Raw genomic sequence first — 23,030 nt, 5'->3', positions numbered from 1 at the left:
AAGCAATTTCCCGAGCTTTGAACTTCTAATAGAGGTTTGTTCAATCCATTATCTGAAAATGGAAAACTGTAAAACATGGTGGTGTTGGCATCATGCTGTGGAAATGTTTTCATTCAGCCAGGAATGGGACTCTGGTCAGAGTTAATGTGAAGATAGATTGAGCTAAAGATGAGATTGGATGAGATTTCACATTCAGGTTGGAATATGTGGCCAGATCTACAATAGAATGGTTTAAATCAAAAAAGTATTGATTCATTATACTAATAAAATCAGAGTCGAGGTATAAATTTTTCTCTAATTTCCTTTCACTTCACAGTTATGCAGTGTGTTGCATTGGTGTATCACAAAAAAATCCTAATTATGTTGAAGTTTGTGGTGCCAAAATGTGGAGAAGCTTAAAAAATAACTACTTTAGGAAGTGTGTATATCAGGCTGAGGTATATAAGCCATAAAGGAATTTATAATGACAATAATTATTATATAAAACTATAGGGTTATATATTATAATGCTTTTCTGTGAAAATTTACAACATTCTGATTACAAAAGTGTCTATTATTATATAATATCAATAATTATTGCAAGAGATATTTGCTACATTTTTCAAACTTAACATAATTAACTTTTACTTCAAAATCTTTAAGTGTAGCTTAAGCTACGTATGCTGAAGTAAAAGTTGTGGTTACCTGTATGGTGACATCTCTCATCAGTTAAGATGAGGAACGCAGCAACAGGTAAAACCGGGGTCAAAAAAAAAACAAACTGGGCGTGTATGTTACAAAGCATTAGATTGTCATGTCATCCCAAGCTCTGTTTTACATTTAACATCCCTTACAACAACAAGCGCGTCCTATAATATACATCTGCAACTATCCTCTTGAAACAAGGTGTCATATATTCCAAAGCTCTCTTGTCATGACGAAATGGCTCCTTATCTGGTTACAAATGTCCATCAGCCGCCTCCCAGGAGTCTCTCCAGTCCACAGCCGAACAACATCAAACGCTCATCAGTATTTACATGACCGGAAAGGGTCCGGAGAAGTGCGGGGAAACGGAGTGCAGAATGATGCCCATGCGCTGCTGCCGGGCAGCACACGGGTTGCCCCGCTTGTCGCGTCTCCGCCCTTAAAAGCGTGCAGTTTGCGCGCCGGGGCGCCAAGGAGGGTAATCTGTTTGCAGTATGCGCGCTGATGGTCATTTTTTATGATGTTGTTTAATCCACAGTGGGAGAAAAAAGAAAGGGATGGGGGTGAGCGGGGGGGATGTCTAGCAGAGCCCCAGACAAGCTGGCTCCAGCGGCCATCTCTGTAGGCTATTGGCTTCTCTATTTGAGCACAGAGGCAGGTGTAAATCTCTCCTGCGATCTTTACTCTGCACTCTGCGCGACACTCACCTGGAGGTAAATAAATGGTTTATGACCAAGTAAATGAACCACCTCCTCTCTCGTTTTGCGGGCTTGTGCAAATAGAGAGAGAACAGCCCCGGGGAGGAAATGTCAGCATTGTCATGCACTGAGGTGTGCGGAGAGGTTGGCCAATGTATCCATGCTGCCTGCGATGCTTAGAGGCATTGTAGGCAGCAATGCTCTTAAGTTTGTAATTGCAGTGGCTATATTTTCAGGACTTTTAGCCCTTATTCTCTGAGTTTTGGGGGGGGGTTTGTCTCAAAAACAATGAACAGTTGCATTAAAATCGGTAGATAGACGTTGAGCAATTTCACTTACAGCGTATATTTACAGAACCACAGGAGCCAGTAGCAGTGCTTCTTCTATGAATGCCTCCATGACCTTTACCCCTCCTTCTTAGCCTCACCTCTCACATGACCAAATGTACAAATGCACCTCCATGTAAAAAAAAAATAAGTGGAAAAGAAGATTAAACTGTGACTGTGTCGCCAACTTTGGCTTTAATTTCTGGTTATCTTTTACAGCAAGCATTTTTTTTACAAGGCTTAAACTGTGTGTACATCACTAATGCCGATTAGTGATTTATTGCCAATATCAATAAAAGTTGCCTATAACATGAATGGCACTTGTTTCTTTCTCTTTATTTGAGGGCTGGGGGGGAGGTGTTTTCACACCTGTCTCAATTTGATTGTGGATCAAAATTGCAATATTTGTTACATTTTTAGTTGGTGCTTTGCTTTCAAACTCCACAGGAGACTGTCTGACAGTGCTTTGTCCACTGTCAGACAAACCAAACCCTTTCACCTGTTTACCCCCTCTCCTGTGGTGGCATTGCATCAAGAACCACCAAAGAAAACCACATGAAGACTTGTAAAGAAGACACTGAGCGCAATATCCTTCTTTACAAAATGTAAATGGAGAAGGATTTCTCATTTGTCTTTGGTAAAAGACCACGAGCCATTTCCCCCACCAACACTGGACTTGTGCGTTTGTTTTGGTTGTATCCAATCAGAATGCCCTGCTCTATAGTCCACTTCAACGAAAGCGATACCAAGGTTTTTAGATGGAGCAGAATTCGCTTTTTTGGTCTGCATCAGAGTTCAATTACGCATCCACACCTCCACAGACAAACTGGACTTTCTATGCAAATGAACCAGTTAGATTAAAGCAGACCAAACAGAGATGGTCTGAATGCACACTTTCATTGCTTAAGGCACCCATGAGGCCATATGGCCCATTTTTAAAAAGAAAATTTCTCTTGTTCACCATACATTGTAATGTGCATATAATTAGAAATAAAAAGGGTTTTTTTTAAATAAAAATTTTACAGGATATTTATCAAAGAGTAAGAACATTATTTATTTTTGCTTGTTTTATTATTTTTAAACTTTTCAGCGCACCACTTTTGAATATTTGAAAGTCACTGAAGTTTCTGGTGTATTTCAATGACTGTATGACATCACCAGATACAGACGAGTAATCAGATTACAGGTTACTGTAAAAAAAAATATATATATATATACAGTACTCATTGAATTCAATGAGAAGGTGTGTCCAAACTTTTGGTTATATTGAGTACAGACCAAAAGTTTGGACACACAGTCGTGTCCAAACTTTTGGTCTGTACTGTATATACTGTATATATACTGTATATATATATACATATATATATATATATGTGTGAAGAAATTTATAGGAATTAGTTTTAAACTAAAGTTTTTTGTGAGTGCACCTGTTGGCAATTCAGTCCAGTATGATTTACCTATTGAATGACTCCAGACATTTAAATATTTCAATTAATGTCACTAAAACATTTTGTATTTTGGATACATTCCCTAGCTTTTTGAGTTTATGTAGGCTACTTTTCTGCCCTCTTATTTTACATGCACTGATACCCAAAGGTGATCTCTGCCTGTCAGGGTCACATTGCCACATTGTCTTGCACCCTAACTCACGCAAGTGTGAGCAGGGGTGTGTGTGTGTGTTTTCAGGGAGAGAGAGGAAAGGAGATAGAGGAAGTAAAAGGGGGGTTATTATATCCCAAAGTTCTCCAAAGTAGGTCTGTGCCATTCTTGATTAGAGCTTGTTCCCAAAAGATGGTTGCAGACATGAGATAATGAGGTCCTGTGATAACGCGGGCCTCCTTTAAGTTTTTCCCATGAAAGGAAACTGTCGCCAGTCCACAAAACGACACTGTGCATCGGCACCACGCTACTCACTTCTCATTTGTCAAACACAAAAGCTGATCCACCCCAAATCCGCACTAACAAACCAGGGGAGCGGGAGCGAATCATATAATGTTCGGCTGTATTCACTTCGCCACTAATTAACTGCAATCCCACCTTATTCGTAAATACAGTGACCAATTAAACCCCCATGTATGCCAGAGGTCTCTGGGGCCACATTCGGTCGCCAGGAACATTTGTGAAGGTCTGCGGCTTCACTATAGGCAATGGATCTTATGAGGTGAATGACCTCAGTGAGGAAAGGTTACAGGCTTTTTCACTGCCCTCTCTTGGAAAACTAAGATGTTTCCTAATCGGATTTTAATTGGTTGGTTGCCTGGTTGGCTGGTGTCTTCATAGGCGCCCATTGGGATGAATTTGGTGTTTTTGTTTCAGCAAGGATGTGCAAAAATGAAAAGCGAGCACATAATAGAAAGGGATGACTTTGCTGAAAGAAAACAAACTCAAACGGTGGTGGTGTCTTTTTCTAGGTGTGGTGCAAAATAGGGCTTATAAGATGTCAGACAATAAATGAAAGCAATTTGAATTTTAGCAAAGCATTTCATTTAAAACACAGTGTACAGCAATGGAGACATTTAATCAATGTTACCTATTTTATGTTGGTAATGAAGCCTATTTTAACAGAAAATGTTGGTTTAGTCAGCTGTTATTTTTTTCATTTGCTATCATACAGGCAGTATGTAGTAGTATGTATACATATCAACATTGTCAAATGTTATAACTATCATAGGAACATTTCTGTTTTAGGTCAATAATTTTTAGTTAGCAACAGCTCTATTGCTAAAGTCAAGCCAGTAGAAATCTAAAGTGTTAAACTGCCACCAAACCATAGCCATCTAGCCAAAGAAGATTAGGATGCCACTTTATTGCAAAATTTGTGCCCAACCTTAACTTGTTTGATGATAATGCTTAAGTCAAACTTGCTAGCTAGCTAATTTACTCTGAGGAAGTTGTTTCAAACAAATGGCAGATCTTAACTTTGCCTGTTAGGTAAAAGGTTTAAAGGCAAACTTGTTAGAATAAATCATGAAGTTTGCACCAGATTTTAAATCATTTGATGACATGCTGTGCTAATGCTAATGTCAGGCTTGCGTGGATCCCTAATTCCATACTTCTCAGGCAGATTTTGCCAGGAAGAGAAAGATCTTATTCGTGGTTGTCAAGGGAAAGCTTGAAATGCCAAGGCTAATGCTAAATGAAACTTAGCTAGCAAGAACTTCATTATTATAAGTTGTTGCAAAGGAGCAACAGATAAGATAAGATAAGATAAGATAAGATAAGATAAGATAAGATAAGATGTTATTTTGTCTTGCACCAAATGCTAAAGACATTTTCAAAAATGGTCGATGAAAAGATAAACGTGTTTAAAACCGTTTCAGTAACATTGTACGTTTTCATTATAAACCAACTGTTATATTGTGTTTACTTTTCAAACAAACCAGATGATCAAAGTGATAAAAAGTTAACTAATTTAGTTTAATTGTAAAATTGTTTTTCAGCTGTTAAACTTATATCATACTTAGAATTATGGATCCAGCCAAACAATATGAACGGATTTTGTCACAACAATTTTATTAGTTGAATTGTAACAGTTACATTTAAATTACAACTCGGAACATGCATACATCTGCAACCGTTTTATTTTTTTATTTTTTTTAACCTGTAATGTACAATGCCGCAAAATATATTTGAAAGCGGACATAACCGCAAAGGATCATCAATCTAACATTCAGTCCCACTAAAGAGAGGCAAAGCCATATTTTCTACCCTGCAAATATATATTTATTTCCCCTCTTTGCAACAGTGGCATGAATCCAGTCCCCGAGCTTAATCGAGGCTATCCTATAAGTTAAAGCCGCCCAGGTTCATCTTACGTTCAAATACTCCCCCTCATTACTTTGAAAACGTCTTTATGCAAAACATCTGTAGGGAGTTCAATAAATGAAAAGCGCTGCTTCAAACCGCATCCTACTCATTTTGATTCTCATGTGGCTTCTGGTGTATTGTTTGACTTTAAATACGGCCAGTCTCATATTTCAAATGTCACAAGTAAACCCTTCCAATTTCAACATGAAAAAAGCAGCAAGGGCAAACAGCTTGTAAAAGGAAAGAGACAAAAAAAAAAGGGAGGAAAGTGGCTCTGAAGCTGTCTGACTCGGGTCACGTTTAAAAACATATAATTGAAAAATAGGGGGAAAAAAATCAAAGTTTCACTTTAATTCTCGTCGGCGGATCTAATTTATTTCCGTTGGTTAAAAAGGTACACTTTATGTCAGACTTAACACACACTTAGAATAAATGGCATATAAACCAGATTATTGCACCTGGAGTGTACAAGCCTGTTGATGCATAACACAGTGGCTAAAAGTAAGCGCCACAAAGCAAAAGAGCTCAGCCCTCTATGTGTTCAAGCATTACCGCCTGATAAATTACCCAGCAAAAAGTTAGGTGGGGCCACGCGGTTTTGGAAATCAGACTGGATTTTAGCTGCGAAGGAGCTTCTTTGATTCCAGGTGTTAACGAGTATAAATAAATATGAAAAAATGTGTGCTTGACAACATGTTTTTTTTTTTTTTTTAAATGCAATTATTCACAGGAATTTCTCAAACGCAAATAAATGAGTAAAAAAAAACATGTTTTGAAAAGGATTCATCACACTGCTCTTTCTGAAGTTATGACTGATTGGGTCCACTGCTCGCACTTACTGAGTTGAGACGCATGTGGGAAGGAGGGGTGCAGTGGGGGTGGAGGTTCAATTGACCGCACTCAACTTTGCCGCCGCTCTGGCTCGCAGCATAACTCTTGAAAATGTTATTCTCGCTCCTGACAAAACAGTTAATTCACCCAGAAACGGGGAGGTCAAGTTCCAGGGAAGAGAAAGAAGAAAGGGGAAAAGTAGTCGACAAAAAAAAAAGGAGACATCATTTGGGGAACATGGGACGGCCAAGGCGGCTGCATTCAGAAAGAAAAAAACCGTCAATAAGGCAAAGCCGGACCAAATTACTATCAAACAAGGTTGCTACGTTTGGCTAATGTATATCCTAAAACTTTAAATCTGTTCTGCTGGTCAAAAATGAGTTCACTTTTAAATGAACTTTAAAATAGCAAATTTCACATTCTTAATGTAAATCCTCATTTATATAATGTTTCTCTAGTTTAATCATTTCTGCTGCTTGGATTAATGCACAAGTAATTTTGCGTACGCTGTAGCTGCAAAAATAATCAATAAATAAGTAACATTTTCCCATGTGTGCTTGTAAACAAAACCAGTTTGCCCCTCCTCCCAGACTCAAGCCTGCCTGAAACACTTTACTCTGAAAACAACTTCCAAATCAAACCAGTGAGTCAGAGAAAAACATTTTTTTTCTCCAAAATGTATTTACCGTTATTTATTACACAATTTGGAGTAAACAACTCGAAGACCAACCCAAACAGATTATGATAGACAATTTACATGCAAACAGTCAAGTCTGGATGGTTTCGACAGATATTATTGGTGCTGATTAGTTGAGCTGATTAGCTTCACTAAATGTATGGTTTTTAATTACATAAAAACATGTAATCATTTTGGCATATTTTTGTAATTTCTTTTAGAATTCTTTTCTTTAAGAAAATGTAAATAATAAACTGTCAACAGTTTAAAATAAATATGTTTTGTGTTAAGAAAGTATAATGAAAAGTAGCCATCCAACTTTTGGGGGTTTGATGCTTTAAAACAAAATTAAAAGATGTTTGTAAATGCTGCCTTTCACAGAGATAATAGCAAAAGTTTGTCTAACAAAACAAATGCTGTTTATTCTTCTGACTGTCTACCTACATGGAGTAAAACAAAAAAAAGATCAACTTTGGTGGAGTCAAGCCAAATCCAAACTGAAAAGGTGGATTATGGGCTCAGGCCTGCACACAGCACCTGCAGGGAGTGGTTGCCGGGGAATATTTCCCTAAATAACCCTGAAAACTTATCCCAGCAGGTCTGCAATGAGGTCCGACAGGAAAAATGACACACCACCTGAGGCACAGATCCAGGTAGACCTGGGGTTACCTGGAGGAAAACTGACACCTCCGTTAGTTTTTACAAGGTCATGTAGGGATGGGGTGTGCTGCAGTGTGCATAGTGTAACTGTGCTGCAAAATTCCTTAAGTGCACTTAAGGAGTTGGAAGCTAAAGACAGAGCTATGATGTGGTCAGTCTGTGAGCATAAGCATGGTGCCTGAAACCTCCTCATTTCCTATTAAATGTCTATCGCAGTTCTTACCATGGATTTAATTTAAGGGTTTGTATTGCACTTGATCCATTTACCTCAACCATCATCCCCTGACACGGAATGCCTGGTTGTGCCGCATGATACACATAAAAGACGCGTATTCAACCATCCTGTCAGTCGAAATGAATGCTGATTTCTTTTACCAAACTGTCCAGACTGCATGGCACTTGCTTTTCCGCCTATGGTTTTCCATTTCAAAGCCCTGTGTCTCCATGTAAATACCAAAACACAGTAATCCAATCTGACCCCATTGCAAATTTTCCAGAAACTATTGGGGGGTAGTGAGGTTGACATGAGCCACACACTTATCCCACTTAACCTCCAGAGAGAAGCCACCCTAACCCCTTTAGTCCAAGATTCCTCTCATTGAAGGAATGCACTCCTTTTCTGCTGCTCTACCCTTAAACAGATCTGCATCTTGAGGTTGGACTTAGTGGCAAAACCTTAGAACTTTGTGCGGTTGCGAAGTTGGAGCAGCGCAAAAGAGTTGATGCCAATGGTGGGGGACAGCAGAAACCCACATCAGGGCACCTCTCTGCTCACTGCACAGTGCAAACCAAAACACTTTTGATTCAAGCTCAAAATAGTCCCCCAACAGATGCCTCTCATGAACATTGCAGCGACATATTTATACTGCGCTAACTTGATGACAAATAACCCGAGGATTTGTCTGGTTCCTATTTGCTATTGTTTGCTTTTTAGCATGCAAAAATTCATCGGCTCTCCAAGTAGAAGGCAGGGGGGGGGAAGATTCTTATCTCCCATGTTAGCGAGCAGAGAGCTTCTGACACATGGTCCACATCTGAGGCTTTTGCCATTAGTATCTTGATCGCACAGCTTGTATCGCTGCAGAGAAAGCCTGACTGCTGTTTACTGGGTTGAGCAGGCAAATCCCTCACATTATGCTCTACAGGTGATGCATGCCACTGGACCTGTTGGTTAAAAAAGTGCAGCTGTGAGAACTTTGCCCTGCAGAAGCAAGTGATAACAGAACTTCTTTTTCCATGCTGGTTTGAAAATCATTATGCATCATCACTAAGCTTTTCAGCAGGCTTTTAGCCAAACAACGTCATGTAAAGATGTGTTTTAGCAAAATTAAACTTTGGACTTTTTGACCAGCCATTTTTGTTTAAATTTTCTGCATTCATTCGATTTTGTCACATTACAATTAAAAACATCAATGGATTTTACTGAGATTCTTTTATTTGACAAGCACCGCAAATTATCACATAACTACACAATGGAAGGACAATGATGGATGGTTTCAAAATGTACTACCAACTTATTACCTTGTTAGGTTATAAGTCGCATGAATTTGTATTTAAAATCATAGTTGGAAAATGCTGAAAGAAAACTATATAAAGGGGCATGAAGGAATGCATTCCGATCTGGTGAAGCAGAAACTAATATTGTTGGTGTGCATGCTGCATACGGTGGAAAATTTACAAAGACCATCTTAAAATACCACCCCCACTGTGGGACATGGTGGTGGCAGCATTATGCTGCGATCGAGATGGAGCTCAATAAATCTTATAGGGGTTTCAAAAGAGTCGAGTCTGAGGCAGAGGTTCATCTATGCAGGGAGTCTTAACAAACAGCCAGGGTGTTTTGGTCAAAGCATATTTATGAGTTGGAATAGCCTAGTGAAAATATAGGCGAGAACCTGTTGCCAAACTTAAAAAGTGATATTCACACAACGTCTCCATGCAATGTGTCGCTGAGCCTGAGAGTATTTACAAAATTGAGTGAGCAAATATTTCAGTCTCTAAATGTGCCAAGACATACCTCAAAAGATTTTCAGCTCTACTTGCAGCAAAAGGTGATTCTCCAAAGTACTGACTCAGGGGAGCTGAGTGCAAATACATAATAGTGTTTTTAAGTTTCTATTTATATGAGCTGGTCTTTCATATAGGTTCAAAGCAAAATGACATGTTTATGGATGTCATTCTTTTTCAAAGCAATTCAGATGTTTTTAATTGAATACTTATAAGTTAGAAGTATCAAAAGCAGAAAGTATCTGTTTCATCCTAATTTTCTTTCCTTTCTGATATGGCCTAAAGTTAAAAACCTGTCTCAAACTGTGAGCACAGCACCATTTTCCCTGTCAATCTCCAGTCAATCTGCTGCCATCAATAAGCACATCCCCTAATTAACTAAAATAGTATTCCATCAATAGCCATAACTAGCCAGTGCGGGAATTGATGGGAGCAAGGGTTGAATTGACTTACAAATGCCTGACAGAGACATTTCACAGACAGGTAAAGAGTTTATAGTTTCTGAAGCCAATTGACTAAAACAGCCCCGATTCTGCAAAGTGCAGTTTATGGTTTATATTTTTCTGGGAGCTGCATTGTCTCAACAGATCAATTGCCACTCCACCTACATCTTTGAGGGAAACGGTTTGCATTTAGAAAGTCATTATGTTGTCAATTGAACATCCTCCCCTCCCACGCGTTGCGTCGGGGATGTGCGTAACGAAGTTTGCAGTCATTACAGTCGCTGAATATACTAATCTGGTGATGTTTCCTTTCCCTATCACGTCCTGTTAGGGCTGACGAGTCTCACCAGACAATCTCCTCCATTCAGGAGTGGTGCCACCAAGTCTGTCCTTGCTTATCATTAACAATCTGCAAATAAACAGGACAGCATACATTACATCACTTGCAGCTCCGTGATCAATTCCAGGAATGTCTTTGAAGCTTTGCTTAATGAACATACACAGTGTGGCTGTTGTGTGCAGTCAGGGCATGAAAGTCCCACAACCAAACACCTCAATGCATTACTTTTTTCATTTATAAAACTAATACAAGCTCAAATAATGTCAACTACACATATAGGTTGTTTGAATTATATTCAGAGGAAGGCTTTTTCACCCAAATTCCTTTACAATGCAGCATATCTGTAGATCTGTGCACCACCAAAGGTTACCAACCTCCTGCCACTTGTGTGGACAGGGCAGATTTAAAACATGAGTCGTCACTGGGTACTTTTAGAAATGCACCCACGCACACAGAGTGAGAAATTTCCAACCCTGTCCAGTCAAATCTACTCCCTTCTTCTTTGATTGTGATATGCATGATCTGAGTGGATGCATAAAAAGGGAAGCGCTGACAAAGTTTGCTTCATCAATCAGTCATGTCAGCTCGGACCTTTTTATAGCCTCTCCAAAGTCCCTGGGAGCCCTAACCCTGTAAAAGTTTATATAGTGTATTGACCATCTCCTACTTGCTTAGCTAATGAAGCCAGCTCAAGAGAGCCTGAGTGTCAACACAGCTTCCTATTTGATGACACCTTCCACTAAATTGAAATGTGCTTCTAATGGGGCAGAGTGTTTAAAGAAGAGTAAAGCCCACTATTTGACACAACCCTGACCCCACTCACCTAAAAGGAAGGGGTTAGGGTTAGGGTTTAATGCCATGTGAAGGTTTACTGGCTCTCCAGCTGCTGCAGTTTGGAGAGATCTTTTTTTTTTTTTTTCATTTATTCTGATGCTGCTGCAGCTTTTCAACAGCGTTGCATTTGTTTTGTGTAACAAATCAATAGCACACAGCACATGCCAGATCCCCTTGCCACCCCACCCAAGGACCGCCTTGGGGAATACTGTACTTGCATCCACGGCGCTCGGTTTCCTGCGCACACACGCACCGTGTCTACGCAGAGGAAGGCAAGGTTACACTTTATTTCGACAGACTCAGACCGAACTCGAATTAACGCAAACCCGCAGAACTCCTCCAAACAATCCGTTTTTGAGAGCAACTGGTGTGAGATTCAGCTGTAGCTCTGCCGTTATCGCCGCCCAAGTTAAACCCCGAGGCTGCAACTGACATGTTCAAACTCCAAACTTCAAAACAATATAGGCTTACATTGTTGTTTTATGTGCAACAAGTTCATCACACGTTTTAATAGCTGACGTGAGAATGGATGAGACAAAAAAAAAAGAAAGAAGAAACGCCACCACATAAAAAGAAGGATATCATGGTCCCTTTTTATCGGTTTTCTCGTGAAGCCCCCTCAGGTCCCCACTCACCCACCTTCCACACCCTCTGAGGACTTTGAGATCCACGGCTGGATCCACGGAGACAAACAAGAGACTGAGAATTGATGACCAATGTTTTTCCTCGGTGGCTCACCTTCCGTTGCACTCTAGTTTGCTCGTGAATTTGTGACAAAATTACATTTTGCAGACAAACGCTTTGCTGCAAAGGCCATATTATTTCATGGAATAATTATATTAATAAGATACGTCCTTTTTATTAGTGATTACATCCTGCTTAGTCCGTATCCATTTCCAAAAAGGACTGACTGCAACCCAGATGGTGATGGGATTACATATTATAGTGGATGAAAAACAGATTATGACAGATATGACCAACTTCTGAAATAAAATGAAAAAAATTAATAAATAAATACACTCAAGCATCCTGTCACACAGAGAGACTGAGACTGTTTCCCTGAGACAGTCCTAACCGGAAAGCGAGGCTATATTTAAACACTCAATTGATTGGAGCAACTCGAAACAATTGACGTTTTTAAAGAATATCTGATGATCTAGAAACACAAGTAAACACGTCACTGAACTCTGCTCCGATTCAGGATAACGCGTAAAATTTGAAAGAAAAAAGAAAAACAACTTGGGTAATTCTTCAGATCGTCATATTGGGCAAAGAAATGCGCATAAAATATATTTTTAAAAAGAAAAAACTAAGCTGATAATATTTTTTCAAAAATACACAAAGTAATTAAAAATATAAACTGAAACAAACCATTGCGAGGAGTGTAAAGCGGTTCTTTGTTATTTTATTAATAAATAAATAAAAATTGCATATTTATGTCTGATTTCTAGAGGAGAAATACTACAGGAAATGTTCGTGTAGGTTACCAAAACTTAGCTCAGATAAGCACAGCTCTGTTTTCTTATTGTTTAAAGCACAAGGGAACAGAGCAGAGAATGGGAGTCAGCAGCGCAGCAGATCGGTACCATCTCCCCGCCTCACAGAGCCGCTCTGTCGGGCTCGACTCTCACAGACCGGCCGATCGCGCAGCTTCTGCAGCTAACGATGTTGACATATTCACACAACACCCGACCGAGCCAGGGGGTTGGCGTTTCACGGCGAAGCCCCTCTTTTTTCCCCGAGTTCCAAACACCTTTTTATAAGTCTGAAAGTCTGTCCCCTCCACCCGACCTGTCAAAACCACGCCCACGCAGCCACCCAATTGGTCCGAAAGCGTCAAAGAGCCAATCAAACGGAGCGCTGCTGGTTGTAAGGCGCAACACATCCACACTGTAAGAAGCCCTATGGGCCACAGAGGCGCTAGGAAAATCACGGAGCTGGGACCTTACCTCCTTTCTCTCTCTCGCTCGCTCTCTCTCTCTCTCTCTCCGTCGGACTCCTGTCTCTCTGCACACGTCTTTCTCTCCTGAAAAGTGTGTGTGCGCCAAAGGAGAGCGCAGGAATAAAGCGAATGTTTGTGTGCGTGTGTGTGAGGGTGCATGTCCGGAGCGAGTGAAGGCAAGAGGGGGGGGATTATTCGGCGCTATCGAAATATTTCAACACGTCGCGCTCTCGCTGCAGGACTGAAGCCAATAAGAAGGAGCCCATTTTAACAGGAATGCCGATATTGTAAACAGCAGCGGAGGAAGAAAGGAGAAAGAATGCGCCGCGGTCAATTAAGAGACTCACCCCTGTTGGTTTGATTCGAACTTAATGTCCGAAAAGGAGCAGAGAGGTGTCCCGATGCGCGTCAGCCTGCGGAGAAAATCGGCGTCGCAGCGCTCCTGAAGATTAATGGAGATCACTTTTGCTGTTTTGCTTTGCGGACTTTTGATTAAAACTTAACAAAAGGACAGCAGAGATTTTGCCCGAAACTCGTCACAAATTGTGGATGTTTGTCGGCGTCTTGCTGAAGGAGGAGTTCTAATTTCTTACGTCTTTAATTTTTTAATATATATATATATATATATATATATCTACATATATATTTTTGGTTCAACTTGCTGCTCCTATCACTCAAAGTACGATATTTCAAGAAATATCGCCCTTCTCTGTACCAACCCTATTTGCTGCCTGCACTTGGATGAACTTCCTGATGAGAGATCCAGTCATACAGGGATCAAGTATGGCATATCATCCGTTTATACCTCACCGGGGTCCGGAATTTGCCATGAGCGCGATGCTGGGTCACCAGCCGCCTTTCTTCCCGGCCCTGGCGCTCCCTCCCAGCGGTTCCCTGTCTCTACCGGGCGCCCTGGGGAAGCCGATTATGGACCAGCTGATGGGAGCCGCTGACACCGGCCTGCACTTCTCCTCGCTGGGGCACCAAGCCGCGGCCGCGCACCTAAGGCCTCTGAAGACTCTGGAGCCCGAGGAGGAGGTGGAGGACGACCCCAAAGTTCACCTGGAAGCCAAGGAGCTCTGGGAACTCTTCCACAAAAAAGGCACGGAGATGGTGATCACTAAATCCGGAAGGTGCAAAATTATTATTATTATTATTATTATTATTATTATTATTATTAAAACTCATTTCTCACGACATTTTAAAGATGTGATCTGCAATTCTTTTACACAGCGCGCCCTAACCTTTCTTCTTTCTTTCTTTTTTTGGGTTACAGAATTCAAACTATTGTAATTGCCACACAAATGACATGCAATCACGACCTTCGTATTGTTTTCACTATAAACTCAGACAATTAGGTCTCCAAATGATAAGCTTTAACATTTGCTTTGGTCCCCAGTAAAACAGCATCTTAATTTATGAATGAAGTGGGAGATTTTTAGTTTGCTCGCTAAAAACCTTATTCACAATATAGCAACTATTTATTAAAAATATATGCATGCACGCGACTCCGATAGAATTTATGTGCAATCATTTTCAGTTTAATTTATGAAAAACTGCATTCTGTCTGCAAAATATATTGCACAACTTTTCATTTAAATGCTAATGTTTATTGTGAGTCAAACTCCAGCAGAATTCTCTTCGTCATCGTGGCGTGACAGCGTGCAAAAGCTTTGCGTTTCTACGTGTGTGTGTAGGGCTGAAGAGGCAATAAAAATCAAAGCAACATTCCTTCAGTATTTAAATTTCTGTTGTGGGTATGTTGTGCTTTGAGAGAGGATGGATTCAATAAGAGTTATGACAGCACAGGACATTTTTTTTTTTTTTACGCTGATAGATTTGGTTTAGACTTGCAAAATTGAAAGAAAGTCACGTGCAAAAACAAAATCCAGTTTCTGTGATTAGATATATATATTTATATATATTTCTAATTGCTTTTATTTATTTCCAGACGGATGTTTCCACCGTTCAAAGTGAGGTGCACTGGTCTGGACAAGAAGGCCAAGTATATCCTCTTGATGGACATCGTCGCAGCTGACGACTGCAGGTACAAGTTCCACAACTCCCGCTGGATGGTGGCGGGGAAGGCCGACCCCGAGATGCCAAAGAGGATGTACATCCACCCGGACAGCCCCGCCACGGGTGAACAGTGGATGTCGAAAGTGGTGAACTTCCACAAGCTCAAGCTGACAAACAACATCTCCGACAAGCATGGATTTGTAAGTTCAACTAATGTATGTCAATTTTTACTATTTATCAAATTATTCACTTTTCTTTGTAAATGCGCGTGTTTTAGAATGCATACAAAAATCATGTAAACTTTTTTGTACATGCCTTTACATTTTCATAATTTGTAATATTTTATGGTTATAATATTTTATTAATGTGTATTTTTTTAAAAAAGAAGAATTTCACTGAATATGTCGGGCTTCGAAAGGAATCACTTTTCAAGTCCTTATTTTCACCGAATGCGCTCGTTCTTTTTATTTCCGCAAAACTGAGATTTTGCTCAATTTACATTGGACTTCCTATGCACAGATTCTCCTCACTATGTGTGTGCTTGCGTGTCTGTGCGTGTGTGTGCGTGCGTGCGTGCGTTATTTTTGTTTTTGCAGACCATACTTAATTCCATGCACAAATATCAGCCTCGTTTTCATATCGTGAGGGCCAACGACATCCTCAAGCTCCCGTATAGCACTTTCAGGACCTACGTGTTCCCCGAAACGGACTTCATAGCCGTGACTGCTTACCAAAATGACAAGGTAAGATCAGCAGGTTTTCTTATTTCATTTTTTATTTAGTTATTCAGTTATCGTTGCACAGTCCCGATCAGATTATTAAAGTGTGTCTTCCGAATATCCAGTGCTTGTCAAACGAGCTTTCTTTCTCGCTTTGTGTCGCTTTGTCGTCATAAAATATGGAAGACGACAGATTTGTTTGATGCAGAGAGCTGTGACTGTAGGCGTGCGCATGTGTGGGTGTGGGGTGGGGGAAAATGTAGCGTGGAGGGGTGCAGTTTGTGGTAGGAAAGTAATAATTCTGAGGAATGTTATATACAGGTTACCTTTCATTTATTTAATCACGTGGAAAGGATTTGGCAGTGGCTCAGCCTTTTTCTCGCTCTGTTAGCGTATTTAAACGAGTGTGTGTGCGCGTGTGGGTGTGTGCGCGCGTGTGGGTGTGTGTGTGCGTGCTTGTAGGGTGTGTGTGTGTGTGCAGAGCTAACAGGGCAGGGGGTTGGAAATGACGAAAAAGTAGAAAGGGGGGACTTCAGTGGGGGAGAAGAAAAGGGAGAGGCACTTTTGACAGACCGTGCTGCATTTGTAACATTGTATTCTCAAAAACACGCAGCGCAAAACCAACCAGCATATCATCTCAGCAGTCTTGTGAATTGTTGGAAAACCTTTTGGCACCGCATCTGTGACCTCCTTTAACCAATAGCTGCGGGGGAATCATTTTTCATAAAAGCTACAAACACACGGACAAAGGGGATAACAAACCGTGCATTTTGTGCGCTTTTACGCTCGCATGTCCTTATTTATTTGTTTCTTTTCTTTTTCTTTTTATGTTGTTTTATGTTGTCCTAAGCACTACTTCTATTTTTTTTTATATTTATTGAATTCTACATTCCACTGTATAGAAGTTTGAACAACGCGGTTTTAGCAGCTGATCTATTTACAAACACTTACGGTGTGCATAAAAAAAATTCCCAGCTCAGACACAAGCAGCAAAAACTGTGAAATTATCTCTAAATGAGTATAAATTATTGGCCTCTTCATATAACTTTTAAACCACAAAGGTTTCCCTTAATAAATGCAAATCAGGTGTAAATTCAGTTTCTCCTGCACCCCCTGCCCCCCAGGTAAGCAGGGGAACTGTAAGCAGTCCCAGAGTGCGCTTATGCCTTCGGCCAATCGTGGATTCTGCCTGGTGTTGTTTTATTAAAGGGGACGCTTTGTTTTCTATGTTAACATGAACACACGACTTTGTTTCTTTCAGATAACCCAGCTGAAAATCGACCATAACCCATTTGCCAAAGGATTCCGTGACACCGGCAATGGGAGACGGGAGAAAAGGTAAGCCAGGAGGGGAAATATACATTAACATTAATCAAAAAGAGAGGGAGGGGAAAAAAAGCAAAGACGCCTTACACTGAAAGAGAGAGGGGGATCATGGTGGATTAAACCATGCGTCTAAGCTTCCACATTAACCCCCCGGGGAGTCCCCGTCTTGTCTCACTTTCATTTTAAACGCTAATTCTGAACGTCTTAACCTCTGTAACACCGGGAAAGTAATATTTGCCCAAACAAGTTTCCTCTGGATCTGTGGGGTTTATCCTGATGCTGCTTCTGAGTGAGAGCCGTGTGACCGGCGCCACCTGTAATAACCTGGACACTTGTGCGCAGGAAACAGCTGGCTCTGCAGTCTATGCGATCCTACGAGGAGCAGCAGAAAAAGGAAAACGGCGCTTCGGATGACTCCTCCGGCGAGCAGGCTTCCTTTAAGTGTTTCGGCCAGGCCTCATCCCCTGCCGTGTCCACAGTGGGCCCCCCACACCTGAAAGGTAGGCCCCACCGCTACTCACAGCTCTCGTCACAAGCAATAAAATTAGCAATATAGAAAGATTTATACTGTTTACTAATGCCTTGTCTCAATTAGTGACCATGAGCTGATTGTAATTAAGTTGGTTTGTGCTTGCAACAGATACGTTTCTGTCTGTTTACTGGAAATGTACAATGATCGTCAGAAAAAAATAAATAAATAAATAAATAATAATATATATATATAAATGACGTGTTTCAATTTATTTTAGACTATTCTGCAAAAATCCATTTAAAAAACCTATTTAACCTTATTAGAAATAGCATTATGCTCACTGCATAATAATGTGTTCACTGATAAATATTATTTTCCTTGTGTTGGGGGACAGACAGCCCTAAGTGTAAAGCATATTTTTATAATTATGAAATAAAGAGAGAAACAATAATTTGCAATTAGAAATGAACCAGCCCAGAGATAATTATCCGATTATGGTTGTGATCGACTTTTCTTATCTAATACTTAATAATTTGACCAATCCCATTCTCTTAAATGTATCACATCTAATAAGTCCCACCATTTTCATTTTACAACAACTTTGAAAGCAGCCACTTTTCTTTTACTTTATTAACAAAACCAGGTAAAGATTGAAGTACTTTGATGGTTAAAAGGGGAAATTCTTGTTGTCACTTTTTGATTCAGAATTTACGTTTATCAAAGAAGCTAGTCTCTTATGGGTTATGGTTCTTTGGAGTCAACATCAGAATCAGCTGATCTTAAAGGAAACCAGAAATTAGTATTGGCCTGATTTATTTATTTATTTATTTATTGTCATTTTAGTTTTGCCCTTCAGTTCATGTTTTTAATATCCATCACTAGTTTATATAGTAGTGATGGATAGTGTTAAGATACCGAGTATCTTAGCAAAAATAATTTTTAAAACAGTTTCAAAACTAAGCGAGTCTGGTTGTTTAAAATAACCTAAGTTAAATATGAACATAATTAAATGATTATACATATAAATGAAAAAAAAAAACTGTGTTTGTATTTTAAAATTAGGAATGTTAAATCTAGTTAGCATTTCAAAAATATGTGCTAACCCATCAGATTAAAAAAAACAACAAAAAAACATGGACTAACAGTTCATGACAGCAATAAGAAGTAAAGTTAAACTAAGTCTTTTTTTTCCCAAAAAACTTGATGAACGATCAAGTTTTTTCATGATTATTTTACCTAAACTTCCACTTTTTGCTATAGGAGAGCATAGCATACCAAATAAAACTCCTGAAATTGTGTTCTGGCTTTTGGCGTTGGTGTGCTGCTCCAACGATTAGCACTGAGCTTCAGGTGGTCGTCCATCACAAACTTTGTGGAAGTGCCCCATTGCCCTTTGCTGAGTCAGCAGTAACGTAACATTCTGCTCATTCTCCCGCAGATTTCTGTGACAGCGAGGAGGACAGTGACGATGAGAGCAAGGATGGCAACCATAAAGACGGTCCGGACTCCAGTAAGATCTCCACCACCACGGGGGACGGAAAGGATCACGAGGCCAGCCCGGCTAAGGGACATCCCTTCAGTAGCAGCGACTCCACAGGCAGGAGAACTGAGAAAAGTCAGGCGGACTCTCGGCAGAGTCCCATCACCGTCATCTCCAGCACCACGCGTTCTGGGGAAGAACTCAAGAGTCCGAGTCTGGACCAGTCCAAAACAGACGAATGTAGGTCGATAAGCAAAGACAGCTTCATGCCTTTGACTGTTCAAACTGACAGCGCGCACATGGGCCACAACCACTTGCATAACTTTGGATTTCCGCCGGGCCTGACAGGACAACAGTTTTTCAATCATCTGGGGAGCGCACATCCGTTCCTCTTGCACCCCGGTCAGTTCAACATGGGGGGCGCGTTCTCGAACATGGCCGCTGGAATGGGACCGTTACTAGCAGCGGTGTCTTCAGGAGGGGTGAGCACCATAGACACAACCAGTATGGCATCCCCTCCACAGAGCTTGACAGGGGCGCCTGGCCTGCCCTTTCACCTGCAGCAGCATGTCCTGGCATCACAGGTAAAACATATTTTCTTTGATTGGGAACTTGAGACTTTTTTTTCCCTGCAGTTCAGCAGACTGTCATCCATGGAGGCCAATAGTGTGTTAGACAGTTTAACACTTCTAGTTTAACTCAAGGATTTTTGCAGCAGCTTACAGATTACATTTGATACAGTTAGATCCATGAGTGCAGTGATTCTATTTAGTCCTTCACATTATTATTATTATTATTATTATTATTATTATTATTATTATTATTATTATTTTATGTTAGGTTTTTTCCACAAATTCTAACCAATAATAAGTATACATACATTACATAAATTATATTAAAAATGATTTATCAACAACTTATTAATTTCAATCAGATCAGCTGTGCAACAGGTGAATATCTCATGGCCTAGGACAGCAAATTTTCCAATCACACTGATTGGCAACCGTACTGCCCTCCTGTTTGCCTAAGCTGCAAGGACAGAATCTGACAGCAATACATATTTTTTGTAATTAGTTGGATGTGTAACTTCAGAAAAGTTTTAGTCTTTTTCTATGCTTGAAAGGACTGACTTAGAAAACTTTTTGTTGGCATATTTTGGTCAGAATTCTTATTTTTGATTTTTCGCTAGAATTTATTTTTTTGAAAAAAGCCTATCGAAGACATATACATGTATGTGCTTATTAATTCTCGGCATTAGAGCTGGGAAATGGTGCATTATAATGACTCATCAGTTGGGAAAAGGAAACATCGTCATGTTTTAAAGGGCAATAAATGTGTTTTTCTCCTATTCCTTGTCAAACAATCCCAATAGCTTCAGCTTTACTGGAATCCCGGAGAATGGGCTGATATTTTTTATTATTATTCGCATTACAAATGCGTAAAGCAAACGAGAAAAATCCGTTTACGTGGAAGCTAAAAGTATGTATTTGCTGCAGGATGTTGTTTCGCATGGAGAGGATTTAAGAAAACTAGACAGTTTTCAGCAAATAATAAGAATAATTGGCACATATTCTCTTTGGATCCATTTCTTGTATAGCCTTCTTGTTTGACACCAAGTTCCTCGGTTTATCCACAGGGCCTCGCCATGTCACCGTTCGGCAGTTTGTTCCCGTATCCCTACACCTACATGGCAGCAGCGGCCGCCGCCTCGTCCGCTGCCTCGTCCTCGGTGCACCGGCACCCGTTCCTGAACGCGGTGCGCCCCCGCCTCAGGTACAGCCCTTACTCCCTCCCCATGACGGTGCCGGACAGCACGCTGCTCACCACCGCCGTGCCCCCCATGCCTGCCGGCGCAGGAGGCGGTGGTGGGCCCGAGCTGAAAGCGGACGGGCTGGTTCCGGCCAGCCCCGCGGTCACCCTGGACTCCACCTCGGAGGTGACCAGCCACTCCTCTGGGATACCTTCCGCGTCCCCGAAGGCCTGCGCGGAGAAGGACGCTGCCAACGAGCTGCAGAGCATCCAGCGCCTGGTGAGCGGACTGGAGTCCAGTCAGGACAGGCCCAGGAGCGGATCCCCTTAACCCACCCACACCCACAGCCCACCTGCTGCTCCTCTGGTTGCTGTCAGGAAAAGTGAACCGTCATGACGGTGATGAAGACTCATGCAGGTTTTTAATAGAAAAAAAAAACAAACTAAAAGCTTTTAGTTTCTGAAATGCACTTTGTTTATTACACATCTAAAATGTATATTTCTATCTCCTCGGCTTTTTTTTTTTCAGTTTTCGTTAATTTAAGCTACTCTTATTTTTCCTATTTTCTGTCATTTGAATACCGTACAAGTATTGAAACTGAAACGCTGGCATGGGTGTGAATTATACGGATTACGGAGAAGTTGCTGCTGTGTCCTGTCTCCTGTAACTCTTTTAAAAAAAATATGCACTCTGAATTGAATTGACTTATTCACGACCGTTTTGACCTACCTTTTTTTAATATATAAAAATACTGCTGTATTTTCTCGTACGCTATGAATTCATAGATTGAGCGATTGATGCATGCCCTCGAAAATTAAAATCCGACTTTTTTAAATGAAATAATTTCCCTTATTTTTTTTTCTTCTTCTTTTAATTAGATTAGGAATTTAAAATGAGTTTCTTCTAATTATTTCAGCTGGGAAAGGTCTACTGAAAGAATGGTGCTCCGGGACAAAATTAAGGCGCAAGCATGCGGAATTAAGGGAAGCAGAAATTTTAAGTAAATATTGAGGAAGAAAAAGACGAATGGTAGTATTGATCATTGATGTAAATAGGGATATATAAAATATTTATGTAATTATTTGATATTGTTATTGCGTGTAAATACAACGGAGTAGTTTGTTTCTAGGGATCTGTTCTTAATTTATTGTTGATATACCTGTGTAAAGACAGTTTGTGGACTATTACCCTATCTGCATTTATATTTCCCTTTAAAACACGGACTTCATATTCCAACCCCTTAAAAAACATCCTCACAGAGAGATAGTTATTCACACTAATGTGCCATTGTATTTTCACCTGTCCTTGTGTGTGAAGTGCTACTGTTTAAAGCGAATGGAAAAGCGACAACGCACTGCACCAATGGCTTGAAAATAAAATACTTTTTATCTTCTTTTTATTTTTGGTCTTTGAGAAGTGTCGTTGAAGTGTGACAAAAGTGAATTTATTTCTCTCTTGTTTGTTTGTTTTTTTAAAGAAAAATCTCTCTTTTTTAAAAAAAAAAAGTGCCGCATAATCGAAAATATGAAGGTTTTCTCTGTGTTTTTTTTTTTTGTTTGTTTTGTTTTGTTTTGTGTGTGTTCCTTAAGTTGTCTGTGGGTTACGTTGTATTGGAGTTATGTCTAGTTTACATCATCGACATTGTGTTCTTGAAAGTTTCAATAAAAAAATATTGAAATGCTGTTTTTGCAGTGTGTGCGCCTCGCCTTCGGCAGAAAAAAATCGCAGCTTTTTATTCAAAATCTTGATTTATTTAAATTATGAAATCTTGATGTAGAGAGCATGACCTAATTTGAAAGTAACATTAAGTTGCGTGCGAAGAATCAAGTTAAGATGCGTCTAAAATCGACGAGTACCTGAGGATCGCCTGAGCGTTTTATTTGTCTACTGCTTACAGGGATGACTCTTAGGTCAGGATATGGAAATTAACGATGGCAGTTAATTTCACTGTAGGGAAAAATGGGGGACGGGAGGCGGGAAGTTATGCAAAAATAAAATGAGTCATTTTTTTTCCTC

At 40.2% G+C, this 23,030-nt stretch overlaps 1 protein-coding gene and 1 long non-coding RNA gene across 4 annotated transcripts in view; one reads left to right on the top strand and one right to left on the bottom strand.

Moving 5' to 3' along the window:
* The window catches only part of LOC116724790 (uncharacterized), a 71,437-nt gene extending 58,078 nt beyond the window's left edge, over window positions 1-13,359 (bottom strand). For both annotated transcript variants that reach the window (XR_004340278.1, XR_004340277.1), the window contains exon 1: window positions 13,256-13,359. This is a non-coding gene — a long non-coding RNA (uncharacterized LOC116724790). The remainder of the gene's footprint in view (window positions 1-13,255) is intronic.
* Window positions 13,207-22,697, top strand: tbx3a (T-box transcription factor 3a). Of its 2 annotated transcripts, none has more exons than XM_032570529.1 (7): window positions 13,207-14,381; window positions 15,200-15,467; window positions 15,864-16,010; window positions 17,248-17,324; window positions 17,655-17,812; window positions 19,223-19,848; window positions 20,901-22,697. In XM_032570529.1, exons 1-7 carry the CDS (start codon window positions 13,990-13,992, stop codon window positions 21,342-21,344), a joined length of 2,112 nt encoding a protein of 703 aa, XP_032426420.1. In that variant the 5' UTR covers window positions 13,207-13,989; the 3' UTR covers window positions 21,345-22,697. The 2 variants fall into 2 exon arrangements, with proteins under 2 accessions (XP_032426420.1, XP_032426419.1); XM_032570528.1 differs by having other exon boundaries at window positions 15,200-15,482.
* The last annotated feature ends 333 nt before the right edge of the window (window positions 22,698-23,030 follow it).

This window comes from Xiphophorus hellerii, chromosome 8 (genome assembly GCF_003331165.1).
Source record: "Xiphophorus hellerii strain 12219 chromosome 8, Xiphophorus_hellerii-4.1, whole genome shotgun sequence".
NCBI lineage: Eukaryota > Metazoa > Chordata > Actinopteri > Cyprinodontiformes > Poeciliidae > Xiphophorus > Xiphophorus hellerii.
The sequence above is the reverse complement of the archived record's forward strand: the minus strand, read 5'-3'. Positions and strand labels throughout refer to the sequence as shown.